The sequence below is a fragment of the Asparagus officinalis genome, chromosome 4, assembly GCF_001876935.1.
Source record: "Asparagus officinalis chromosome 4, Aspof.V1, whole genome shotgun sequence".
Lineage (NCBI taxonomy): Eukaryota > Viridiplantae > Streptophyta > Magnoliopsida > Asparagales > Asparagaceae > Asparagus > Asparagus officinalis.
In genome coordinates, this window is record NC_033797.1 from 5,088,333 (window position 1) to 5,102,633 (window position 14,301).

General features: G+C 35.8%; 1 protein-coding gene across 1 annotated transcript in view; it reads left to right on the forward strand.

Moving 5' to 3' along the window:
- LOC109836431 (DEAD-box ATP-dependent RNA helicase 13) overlaps positions 230-14,301 on the forward strand; it is a 31,014-nt gene continuing 16,942 nt past the window's right edge. Inside the window, exons 1-7 of the mRNA XM_020404325.1 lie at positions 230-467; positions 537-785; positions 1,190-1,410; positions 8,883-9,074; positions 9,665-9,841; positions 10,803-11,191; positions 12,660-12,840. Of these exons, the coding sequence (XP_020259914.1) occupies positions 296-467; positions 537-785; positions 1,190-1,410; positions 8,883-9,074; positions 9,665-9,841; positions 10,803-11,191; positions 12,660-12,840 (1,581 nt within the window). The 5' untranslated portion in view covers positions 230-295. The remainder of the gene's footprint in view (positions 468-536; positions 786-1,189; positions 1,411-8,882; positions 9,075-9,664; positions 9,842-10,802; positions 11,192-12,659; positions 12,841-14,301) is intronic.

Genomic DNA, 14,301 nt, shown 5'->3' on the forward strand with positions numbered 1-14,301 from the left:
CCCTTAAGGGCCCGTTTGGTTGCTGAAGAGGGTTTAGGAAAGTCTGTTAAAACTGTCAGTTTTGACAAGTTTTCTTACAAAAACGTTATTTTTAAAACGTTTTTACAAAAAAAAACTTGTAAAAAATTATCAGTTTTGATAGGCTTTCTGCCCATTTCAACTCCTGTTTCACGGCCAAACGGGCCCTTACAGGCACGACTAGAGAATCAGAAATCAACCAGACCCGATACGCTCCTACTGTAAATACACAAAACCTTGCTGCATCCACCAAAAACCCTAGTGAAGCTCGACACCAATGGCCGAGTCCTCTTCATCCAAGCAAAACCAAAGGAAGAAGGCAACGAAACCAAAGAAGACTCGCGAGCTAAGCGCACCCGACCCGGCCCGCCTCAGCTCTCTCTCATGGAACGAGTCCTTCGCCGGCGACGACGATGCCTTCGCTCTCCTCGCCGGCGGCGACGAAGGAGGTGAGCATGCGTCATCAGTTATTTCAAAAAAAATGGAATAAGGAATTGATTTTTGCTTTTCGTGTCTAGGGTTTCTGACGCTGGAAGAGATCGACGAGGCGGATTACGGGTTCATAGGGGGAGTATCGGGTCTGGATCCGAAGGGGAGTGTGGATTCGAAGAAGAGGAAGAAAGGGAGCGGAGATTTGGATGATCCACGCGTTGATCGGGCCGAGGAGGATGATGCTAAGAAGAAAAAGAAGAAGAAGAGTAGGAGGGAACGGAAGAAGAATAAGGAGAAGAAGAAGAATGGAGGGTCCACTGAAATTGATGATGAAGGTGGTTCATTTAAATTTATCTTTCGCTTTTTTTTTCACTTAAAAAAAAGGGGAAAAAATGTAAGCTTATTATATAGAAGTTAGGATGCGAAATATATAAAATTATATTTAGAAGCTATTTAAGCATTGTGAATAAGTTGAAGAGAAAAAGGTGGGTTTTTAATTTAAGCACATGAAGAGCACTAACAATTGAAAGAGAAATGCGAGAAACAGGGCCAAAAGAAGCTGTTTAGTCAAAATTTGCTGTAAAGGACATTGAATTATTTAAAGTTATTACATTATGTTCAAGTTTATCTGTAGCTTTTTGTCCTCGATAAGGGAGTACCATCACAAACAACTTCATTCAGGGCATGTTTTCTTAAAATTCACAGTAGTTTTCAGTTGTTTCCGTTCTTTTGCATGCAGAGCAATGCCCAGCGCTAGTTCCCATTTTGGCTGATGAACCTGCAAGGAATGACATTGAGGATGATGCTGAGGATGGAATGCTTCTTAATGATGATGACGTCTATGCATGGAAGGAATTGAGGCTTCATTCTCTTCTCATTAAATCAATGCGCAGATTGGGATTTAGAGAACCCACACCCATCCAGAAAGCTTGCATTCCAGCTGCTGCCCATCAAGGAAAGGTTGGTCTATTCTTAGTTAAGGTGTTAAGCCATAGTTCAATTCAATTTAAATCCTGTGCAACTTTTTTATATATTTATTTATCTCACTGTTTTCATGCTTAGAATTTTTATTCAGGTTTTCCTCTAACGTTATCTGTTAGATCTAAAACTGAGATCTAATCTATAAAACCATGATTAATTCAAAGAGAGTAAACATGACAGTGAGCGAAAGCAATACCTGAATCCATGAAGAATTTACACGGATCTGAATTAGGGTTTGATCTTCTAATCTTGAGGGTCTTTGTAGCCAAATTTCTCTCTTGATGGGGGTGAAGAGAATTAGAGAATGTAACCCTAGATTAGGGACCATAACCCCTTATTTATAGTTGTTATACTTTTATAATTTGACCCCTCATCAAATTATAATTACAACCTGGTATCCGCATATTTAGCCCATGACATATTTAAATACCCATTGACCCAATTACCTGATTGATCACTTTATGCGTGTCAACTGAAAGATAGCAACACACACTGATATAACATATGTGCCCATAAATAGATTTAATTAGATTTAAATCCAACAATCTCCCACTTGGTCATCATATATTTCCTTAAAGTGTGTATAACCTTATGAGCTAAAAAATTGCTATCATAGATAAGGGTATTTCTAAAACAATCTCGTTCATTAACTATATCAATATAGGATTAAAGCGGGCATTCGTCACATTTATCGTGACTAAACCCATCAATGGTCACATATACTAATATAATCAAACGACATAGATCAATCATGGAAGTGCAGCATAAAAATTACATACAATGTGATCAGTATATGTATATTTTCAACTGGTCCTACCTTAAACTTTAGTGAGGTCAAAACCAAACATAATGAAACAGAGTGTCTTAACTGAATATTTTATTCTGATCAGACAATACAACCAAACACAAAGCACTAGAAAATTATAAACTCTCACTAAATCATGATGTCCTCGAATAACACCACACCCATATGAGCAGTGTGCTCATGAAAGACCTTAGGTGGCAATCCTTTAGTAAGAGGATCTGTTATTATGGAGTTTGTTCTAATATGCTCTATGGATATCTGTCCACTCTGTACCCTTTCTTTCATAACTATGAACTTAATGTCAATATATTTTGACTTAGTTGAGCTCCTGTTGTTATTGGAATGTATAACTGCAGATTTATTATCACAGAATAACCTTAGTGGTCTTTTAATATTTTCTAAAATTCGTAGTCCAGTGATAAAATTTCGTAACTATATACTATGATTTGATGCCTCATAGCAAGCTACAAACTCTGCTGTCATAGTGGAGGAAGCTACGAGTGTCTGTTTATGCCTCATAGCAAGCTACAAACTCTGCTGTCATAGTGGAGGAAGCTACGAGTGTCTGTTTAACACTTTTTCATGATATAGCTCCTCCTGCTAACATATAAAAGCTACGAGTGTCTGTTTAACACTTTTTCATGATATAGCTCCTCCTGCTAACATATAAATGTAGCCTGTTGTAGATTTTCTGCTATCTTAACATCTAACAAAATCAGAATCAGAATACCCAATGACCTCTAACTGTTCTTATTTTCTGTATGTGAGCATATAATCTTTTATTTTTTAATGATATCTCATAATCCTTTTGATTGCTATCCAATGATCCATACCAGGGTTGCTTAAGTATCTGCTTAACATCCCAACAATGTACGTAATATTCGGACGCGTGCACACCTGAGCATACATTAGACTTCCTACAGCCGAAACATAAGAAATCTTCTGTATTTCCTGAATTTTAAGATTACCTTTAGGGTACTGATTGAGATTGAACTTGTCTCTTTTAGCAACATGGGTGTCTCCTGGTCTGCAGTTTTGCATGCCAAACCTTTTAAGTACTTTATCGATATAGTTCTTTTGTGATAATCCAAGTATATCTCGAGAACGATCTCGATGTATCTGAATTCCTAATATAAAAGAGGCGTTCCCAAGATCTTTCATCTCAAAATTCTTTGATAGAAATCTCTTGGTTTCATGCAACATGCCTATATCATTAGTAGCAAGCAATATGTTATCGACATACAAAATCAGAAAAATATACTTACTCCCACTGAACTTGTGATATACACAGTCATCAATAACATTCATCTCAAAATCGAACGAGATAATTATTTGTTGAAACTTATGATACCATTGACGAGGAGCTTGCTTGAGTCCATAGATGGATTTTCTTAATTTACAAACCATATTCTTTGGATCTCCTGACACAAAGTTTTCTGGTTATATCATATAGATCATTTCATCAATGTCTCTATTGAGAAACGCAGTCTTTAACATCCATCTGATGTAACTCAAGATCATAATGAGCAACAAGTGTCATGATTGTTCTAAAGGAGTCTTTCGATAAAACCGGAGATAAAATCTCTGTATAATCAATGTCTTTCTTTTGAGTATAGCTTTTAACTACAAGACGTGTCTTATACCTTTCCATATTACCATTTGCATCCCGTTTGGTTTTAAAAATCCATTTACAACCAATTGGTTTTGCACCTTCTGACAATGAGACAAGTTCCCAAACCATATTGTCTTGCATAGACTTGTACTCTTCATTCATGGCATCAATCCACTGATGAGAGTTGGAACTTTTCATGACCTGAAGAAAGTTGATTGGATCATCTTTCAACATTTCATTATTTTTCTCATGTTCTTGGAGAAATACAATATAATCATCCGGAATAGCATTTCTCCTTTCTCTCATGGATCTCCTTAATGGCACTGGTTCTTGAGGTTGTTGAGTTTGTTCTTCTGGAATAGGGAGTGGTTCAACATTATCATCTTGAGGTTCTGGATTTACTTCTTGAGCAATAGGTATAGAAACCTGAATGTTGTCAAAGGTAACTGTATGGATTGGGTCTGAAGCTAATTCCTCCTCAAAAACAATGTCTTTAACCTTATTTCTCCCGTAAACTCAACATCCTCAAAGAATGTTGCTGTCCCCGTCTTAAAAATATTTCCTAGTGTGAGATCATAAAACTTATAGCCCCTAGAACGTTCAGAGCACCCAATAAAGTAGCTGCTAACTGTTTTGGAGTCCAATTTTTTTCATTTGGCCTATAAGGCATTGTCTCAGCTGGACATCCCTAAATATGTAGGTGCTTTAAACTGGACTTTCGATCAGTTCAAAGCTCATAAAGTGTTTTAGCAACTGTTTTACTTGGTATTCTGTTCAGAATGTAAGCTGCTGTCTTAAGTGCTTCTCTCCAGAGTGACTCTGGTAAAGAAAAATAAGCAATCATACTTCTTATCATATCCTTAAGAGTCATATTTCGTCTTTCAGCTACACCATTCATGCTAGGTGAACCCAGCATGATGTTCTGTGGGACGATACTATATTTTTTTAGGTATCTAGCAAATGGTCTTGAACGTTCACCTGAACCATCATATCTGTCATAGTACTCACCACCATAATCAGATCTAACAGTTTTAATTCTTTTGTTAAGTTGATTCTCAACTTCAGCTTTAAAAGCTTTGAACATGTCCATAGACTCAGATTTTTCATGAATGAGATATAGGTACCCATAACGTGAGTAATCGTCTATGAATGATATAAAATATTATTAATCATTCTAAGATGTTGTAGGAAATGACCCACAAATATCTGTATGTATCAATTCTAAGATTTCTGAAGATCTATTAGCATCTAATTTCTTAACTTTGGTTTGTTTTCTCTTGATACATTCAACACAAACGTCAAAATCCGAAAAATCAAGGGAATTTAAAATGCCATCAGACACAAGACGCTCAACTCTACCTTTTGAGATATGACCCAAATGCTTATGCTATAATGTCGCCGAATTTTTTTTAATTTAATTTACGCTTAGTACTATGTGATTCCACATGCAAAGTTTTATTATAAGAAGCAATTGTATCAAGCAAATATAGGTTGTCAAAAGTACTCAAGTCACCAGTTCCCACAACATTTGAATTAAAAGATAAGCTGAATTGATTGTTTCCAAATAAACAAGAAAAACCTGATTTGTCCAATACAGAAACAGAAATCAAATTCCGTCTAAAAGTCGGTACTACAAAAGTATCTTTTAAATCCAAATAAGAATCAGTTTCTAACAGCAACCTAAAGTGCCAAATTGTTTTCACATCTACCGATTGTCTATCGCCCACAAAGATGTGTCTTTCAACATCACTTGGCTTTCGGTAGCTCAGGCAATCCTGCATAGAAATACTTATGTGAGTAGTAGCACCAGAGTCTAACCACCAAGTATTTCTAGGTACTGAAGCTAGTAGCACCAGAGTCTAACCACCAAGTATTTCTAGGTACTGAAGCTAAATTAACCTCAAAACAGACCAAAGTAAGGAACGTACCCTTATTAGCATGTATTTCTAGGTACTGAAGCTAAATTAACCTCAAAACAGACCAAAGTAAGGAACGTACCCTTATTAGCATGCCAGACGTGTTATTTGGTACAATCATTATTTACGTGTCCAGGCTTATTACAGAAGAAACAACCCTGATTATTCTTATGTTGTTTCTTTTGAACTGGACCCTTAGCAGCTTCATTATCATTCTTTCTTTTCTTACTCTTATCCTTAGAGGCATAAGCCAAATGAGCAATTTCTGTCTTATCTTGCTTCACCCTGTCTTCTTCTTGCACACAGTATGAAATGAGCTCATTTAGAGTCAATTTCTCCTTTTGACAGTTATAACTGACCTTAAACTGTGCAGGAAGAGACAATAAAACCAGATGCACCAATAACTCATCACAAAGATCGAGTTTAAGTGCCTTAAGTTTTGAAGCAATATGAGATATTTTCATAATGTACTCCCTGATATTTCCTTTGCCCTTATACTTCATCGAAATCAAGCGAGCTAAAAGCGTGCTTGTTTTTATCTTATCGTTTTTCACAAAACGTTTCTCAATTTTGGTAAGAAAATCTTTAGTCTTAGTAATCCCTTCGGATTCTATACCCCTGAAGGCTTCCGAAACGCCGCGCTTAATGATCATGAGACTCATGCGATTTGAACGCTCCCACTTCTCATACTCCTTAACATTAGGAGTGCTATCCACATTGAGAGGTTGGGGTTGCTCAGTTCTTAATGCAAGGTCTAGATCCATGCAGCCAAGAATTAGTATGTTCTTTTTCCAAACATTAAAATTTGTCCCATTGAGCATGAGAATTGAGTTGATGTTAGCAGAAATTGTTACAGCAGATGCATTAACTGAAATAAACAAAAGATACTCACATTATTAACTGTAATTAGTAATCAATAAAATTCAAATAATGACAAATCTTATCACAAGATATCTGACACAACATTAATATCAAGTTTTTGAACAATAATATTTATTTATAAGTGATACCTTATTACAATGATCAAACATTGATAATAACTCATGTCAAATAATGAAACTATCTTTGGATCGATTCATTATTCACATGTGAACCTTATAATTATCACACATTTATCATCACAGATGTGTATGCAGTCTAAATAAATATTAACCTTCCTTTGGGCCGATTAAATATTTATACGAAAAAACATACACACAACCATCTAACATTCCTCATGAATAATTTACACAAGAGAGGTTACTTTGATAACTTCTTGTTTCAATTAATCATTTGGAATGAGAGACAAATATAATACCTTAGTATCATATTATTTGAATTAAATAATTCATTAACTACCAATTTAAATTCAAATTAAATAATTTAATTCAAATTAACAAAAAAATTTTCAAAAACTTAATTAGGGTCTCATAGCTTAATTAATCAAATTAAGCATACCAAAAATGGGCCCAAAACCAAATAGAGTTAAGTGGGCTATGCTTAACTCAAATTGCCTACAGCCTTCTTCTTTCACCCGACGGAAAAGAAGAACAATAGAACGAACACGAGGTTCGTTTAAAGTGAGCACAAGACTTGCCTGAGGATGAACGCGAGGTTCGACTTGAGAACGAACGCGATGTTCGTTTGGATTGAGCACAAGGCGCGCCTGAGGATGAACGCGGGGTTCGACTTGAAAACGAACGCGAGGTTCGACTTGAGAACGAACGCAGGGTTCGTTTTGATTGAGCACGAGGCTCGCCTGAGGATGAACGCGAGGTTCGAATTGAGAACGAACGCGAGGTTCGACTTGAGAACGAACGCAGGGTTCGTTTTGATCGAGCACAAGCCTCAACTTGAGAATGAACGCAGGGTTCGACTTGAGAACGAACGCATGGTTCGACTTGAGAACGAACACGAGGTTCGTTTGGATTGAGCACAAGGCTCACCTGAAAATTGAGGTAACTCCCTCCTTTTGCCCTAATTTTTCGCTGCGTTTTCACGCACGAACTCCTTGAGGTTTTATTCTGAAACCGCCGCCGCCATTGCTTCCGCACCCAAAGGTCGAAACCCTAGGGTTTTCTGCCGTCGTCGTCGCCGTCGGAGTCGAGGGTGAGGCCACTAGCGACACTTCGCTGGCGAGGAGCACGGGGACCGACGACCAAACAAAATATAGATCCAAAAAATTCCTCGATTTTATTTCAAAATCAGATCCAGAATCGGAAAAAGATGACTTCTTGATCCAGATCCCAAAAAAATCGAAGAAAAAATCCAACAAGATTTAAAACTTTACTGTTCACAGAACTTTACTGTTCATCCATGAATAGTTCTGAGAAAAACCAGAGATTTTTAAGATAAAAAACCTAATTTTAAAACTTAAACCCCTAAGAATTAATCACAGGTGGCTCTAATACCACTTGTTAGATCTAAAACTGAGATCTAATCCATAAAACCATGATTAATTTAAAGAGAATAAACACAACAGTAAGTGGAAGCAATACCTGAATCCATGAAGAATTTGCACGGATCTGAATTAGGTTTGATCTTCTAATCTTGAGGGTCTCTCCAGCCAAATTTCTCTCTAGATGGGGGTGAAGAGAATTAGAGAATGTAACCCTAGATTAGGGACCATAACCCCTTATTTATAGTTGTTGTACTTTTATAATTTGGCCCCTCATCAAATTATAATTACAACATGGTATCCGCACATTTAGCCCATGACATATTTAAATACTCATTGACCAAATTACCTGATTGATCACTCTATGCGTGTCAACTGAAAGATAGCAACACACTGATATAATATATGTGCTAACAAATAGATTTAATTAGATTTAAATCCTATATGTGCTAACAAATAGATTTAATTAGATTTAAATCCAACATTATCACCCTCTCGTCTTTCTTAGTGGCATGTCTTCTTCAACTCAGATTTGGCTTTCTCATAGTATTATTTAGATGTTAATTTATGTGTTGCAAATTGCAATAGCTTGTAGATGGTGTTTTCCCCCAAAGTGCATTTCTTCCTGTCATATTATGCTTCCTTCTGTGTGCTGGCTTTTTTTGTTGTTGTTGGGGTTACAAATTTGATCTCAACTTGGAGTCCTATCTGCAAGTTTCCTGACTCTGAGTTGCATGACAGGATGTTATTGGTGCAGCAGAGACAGGTTCGGGAAAGACACTTGCATTTGGGCTGCCAATTTTGCAACGCCTTCTTGATGAACGGGAAAAGGCTACTAGATCACTCCAAAATGGAGAGAATTCAGCGGAAATTTTCAAGGGAGGGCCTCTCAGGGCTTTAATAATCACCCCTACGAGGGAGCTTGCCTTGCAGGTATGTATGTATGTATATGTATATGTGTATGTATGTCTCTCTCTCTCTATATAATATATATATATATATTTTTTGGGAATTCTTACTCCTTAATGTTCTCTATTTACTCGATGCCCTGATCAATTTTTCATTTTATTTTAGTACTATTAATTATTTTGTAAATCTGATATTCTCTGATTTTATGTTCTGATTATACTATGTTAGATCATTCGGTCATTTTGGGTGCTATATATGTTTTGTGACGTGCGCAGATGTTTTTACTTCATATAGGTTCTCAATGGATTTATATTTACTCAAAAGGGATGCACATTCAAATATTATGGTTAAGGCTGTGTACAATGCTTTGCCTGTGTTGTAATTTTTTTCCACTTTAGTTAATGAGCTTTTTCATATTTCAAATGGAGTTTGGATACAGGTTTCATTGCCATTCTGATGAATCGTTGGAAAAAATTCTAATCACACTTCTTACTCTGTGCTTAATCTTCTAAGAAGATTTGAGTGGGGATGTTGTTGTTTCTTCATTCTTCCGTTATCAAAATATTTATCATTACTTTGTTCAGCCCTGATTACTTAGGTAATACTTTTGTTAGGTCTGTGATCATCTAAAAGCGGCATCCAGGAATATTGATATTCAAGTTGTTCCCATAGTTGGTGGCATGTCTTCAGAAAAGCAGGAAAGGCTTTTAAAAAGAAGGCCTGAAATTATTGTTGGAACTCCAGGAAGATTATGGGATCTTATATCTGGAGGAAATCAACATCTTGTTGAGGTCAGTCTTTAGTGGTTAATCTTTCCACTTTTCTGATCTCCTGACTTCCTCTTGCCTTCATTATCCATGATGTTGAAAAAAAATTGTTTATTGTTATGCATACATTTGGACGCTTCTTCCTATCATTAAAATTTTATTCCTCTAAATGAAGTGATTTATATTCTCATTTGGACTTCTTAAGATATTAGGTAGGTTCATGTCCATTTAAAAGATTTATATACTGAATATATTTTTGAGATTACACATGCACACATATGGACACAGCAGACTTCTATCAGCTGATGTAATCTCTTTCAGTTCTCAAAAGAGCAAATAAAATGGGAGAACCTTTCTAGTCAGCAAGGGGTCTCACTGTCTCAGTGTTGGTAACTTGGTACACTGTTCTAACATGGGAGTTTGCTTTTTTTTTTTTCCTTTTCCCTAAATAGACAACCACCTTATTCTTATGTTTTTCACATGCCATTCATACTTTGTTATGCATTTTCTACTTCTGATGTAGAGTGTTTCACGTTGTTTTGTTTAGATTTATGCATTGCCAGCGTGGTTTAAAAATCTGACAAGGTAAATTAATTTGTAGTCCTGTAATGCCCTCAATCACTATGCTTGCGTTGATTCTTTGAGGATTCATAAAAACTTTTTGTTCCTAGAACTCGTGCAAACCAAATAATATTTCTTTGAAGAATAGCCTCAGGTTTTTAAGGAATTAGGTAACGAGAAAAACTTGTGTCAACTTAAGTGGATAGCAAAAAGTTGTCCACCAAACTTTTTAACCACTCATATTGCCTAGGGATCCTTGCATGATATGAAAATGTTTTTTATATTAATAAATGAGTGGTTAGGAAGTTTGGTGGACATCAACTTAAGTTGATAGGAGTCTTACTCATTAGGTAACTACTTCTCTTATATATTTTTGTTTTGTTATTTTCATGAAAGATTGAGAGATTTTCGATTTCCTTTTCAGCTGCACTCTTTATCTTTTTTCATCCTGGATGAGGCTGATAGAATGATAGCAAATGGTCATTTTCGAGAATTACAGTCTATCATTGACATGCTTCCAATGTCTGGTAATTCTGCGGAACACTCCTCCCAGACCAATCATACTTGCACAACTGTTCCAAATCTGCAGCGGAAGAAGAGGCAAACGTTTGTGTTCTCTGCCACACTAGCTTTATCTGACAATTTTCGTAAAAAACTTAAGAGGTCATCATCAGCTTCAAAACCGGCTAACACTGAAGGAATAAGTTCTATTGAAACACTTTCGGAGCGAGCAGGAATAAGATCTGATGTTGCAATTGTTGATTTGACAAATGCAACTATTATGGCTGATAAGCTTGAAGAGTCATTTATTGAGTACTTTTCCATACCTTTATTCTTGTTATTAATTTAGTAAAAGTTTGCCCCTCAAAATGATTGTTGATTAATTAATTCTGCACTTAATAAGCTGACATTCTTCTTTTCTTCTTTTACTCTAATTGTGTAACCATTTTTTCCTGTTGGGGGGGGGGGGGGGGCAGGGGGTTTGCCTTCTAAATTGCTTTCCCATAATATGACTGCTCATCTGGAGACATTTTCTGGTTTAACTACGTTATGTGTTTATTTCTTGATTGATAGATCAGAAAGAAATTCAAGAAAGGACATACATGAGTAAATGGCTTGGTGACATGTGAAATTAGGCTTTAGCATCTTGAGATTGAAATATTTCAAATTTTAGTTCACTTATTTCATTCAAGATTTATACACTTCAAAGTCTTTCTAGATTCAGGTAATGTATCATTAATTGCTAGTATTATCTAAACTTTTTTCCTTCAATATGAGGTTTGACGGTGGAGCATGAGTGAATGGCCCACAAATATAGCCAGACAATTCTTATATTTGGTCTTCTGATGTCTCTGTTGTAAATCCCAGAAAAAAGTATATATCTGTTGCTCTGATGCCTTGATAACGGTGGAAATCTGAAAATGGCCTGGCCCTGTTTTGATGGTAAAATTTTATATGATCTGTTTTAATGGGAAAAGCTTGTATTATGCTGTGGAGTATACCATGTAGATAGGGAACAGAGAAACTGGGAAACTGACGCACTTGCAGATATACTCTTTCTAGGGAATGTAGCTTATGGTCTAAGGATATCACAGCCTAGATATATAGGACGAAACAATCACCAGTCCAAGGATCACATTCTAGGGATACTTTGATACAACTCACCATTCAGTGGCATCCATATAAAGAGTATAACAAGAGAAGAAAGCACAAACGCTTCTTAATATTTCATCACTTCATAACTTTACACCATTTTTCTTACACATACTTGACCTGGAAGACCTGGAAGCATATTTAGAGTTCAGACGCCCCTCTTAGAGAATAGCAAACATCAAAGGAGAAACCCAAAATAGCTTCAAATTTGTATATTGTTTCTGACATTTGGACCTTTGGGTCAATATCAATTCATGTTCCAAGTGGACGCAAAATTCTGCTTGTTGTTAGGCTGACATTGTATGATGTCTTTGTTTTATTTTTCCTGGTGAGATTAATTGATCATTTATGCCGTCTTCCATTAATAGGGGATTATAGTCAATCTCATTGCTGTGGGGATTATAGTCAATCTCATTGCTGTGATCTTGTTCCTGTAGACTTTCATCTCATTGCTGTAGACTTTCTTTTAGTTCTGACATATGGGTCTTGTGAAGTAGTTAACAGTGTTGCTAGAACAGAGTTGTTTTCCTTTTGTTTTCTCTGTTCTGTTAGTTGCAATGCATCTTCTCATGCAATCTATAATTCGTACAATAATGTGCTTACTTGTCTAGGCTTACTGTCTTTATAGGTGCAGTGAGGAAGATAAAGAAGCTTATTTATATTACATTTTAAGTGTTCATGGCCAAGGGCGAACAATTGTTTTTTGCACATCAATTGCAATTTTGCGCCGGATATCGAACTTATTGCTCACACTTGGTATGAAAGCATGGACTCTTCATTCTCAAAGGCAACAAAAAGCCCGCTTAAAGGTGACATCTGTTTACTGAAAAATTGTAGTTTTATTATTTTAATCAGTTGTAAGACTTTTGACATTGATCCTTGCGCATTCCTCAAATGCATACTTAATTCTATATGAAATTGAATCTTTGAACCTCGGCAAAGAGTTCTGGCCCGAAGTTTCAAACTTCTACCTTATCTAAGTTAGCTTCTCGTTGGCATTTTATTAATGCAGAACATAAGTACCAGCCTTTTCAAAAGATATAATCATATGATTACCGATTGAATTATGAGTGACAACTGACAAGTTATATGGTTTGTCATGTGAGATTTAAACGTGCATCCATGTAGTTGTCAAGATTGCACATTTTCTAACACATTTGGATCAAGTTTTGGTAGGTTTGGTTTCATAAAATACATTGAAATTGTTTACTTAATCTCCACTTGATGTAGGAACAAACATATATGACGTGGTGTTTTAGATTGAAATAATCTCCACTTGATGTAGGAACAAACATATATGACGTGGTGTTTTAGATTGAAAATGTGGATTCTCAACATGTCACTTTGAATTGACCACCACAAAGTTTGTTTTATAGAATTTAGAATAAGACTTCTACTGGTACGATTCCAGCAATGATGGTAAGATTCAGAATCTTATTATCAAATTTCTTATAAACATCATTACGATGAGGTTTTGGAATGACTAATTTTAGCCTTCCTATATCCTTGTCTGACACTTGAAATCTCTCCCCTTGGAGATCGTGTATATCAGCTTCAGAAGATTCTATATCTTCTCCTGATATATTAGTTGATTCTTTATTCATCATGTAAATTTGAGAAAAATCAATCTCCTCTTCACTTTCTGATTCTGTAACTAATTCGTAATACGAATTATCAAAATCAAATTGAAGTTAATTTATCTCTACAAGATCTAAATCAAATTCATCTATGACCTCTATAATTATATGATTGGTTTGTTTTTTCTTAGGACATTCATTTGTATAGTGGCAAACTTCTTGGCATATGAAACATTTACACGTCCTTTTTGACTCTCGGGGTTTTACTGTATATTTTTTTCCTTTCTACAGTTTTTCCCTTTTTGGACCAATTTTGTTGTTAAGAAAATTTTCTTTTTCTAAATTTATATGGTCTCTGAAATTTCTTTTTAAAAGGTTTTTGTCTTCTATATGGTTTGGAACAACCATATTCTAATGGGTATCCTTGGATTTTATCACAACAAGCTTGTCCAAGGGCACTATCTCTTAATTGGCTCTTAGTTTGTTTAAAAGATTTGGATAGTTAACAATACTGTTCTAATTCTCTTATTATAAAGTTTTGAACACCACTAGATCTATTTTCTTCATAGACTTTCTTTAGATGGAGTCTTCTAAAAGAACATCCCATGGTCTAGGTAATTTTTAAAGATATTTTCTGTCCACCAATCCATTCTTTGCTTGGTTTCAAGCCGTAGACTAGTTTCATATGCCAAG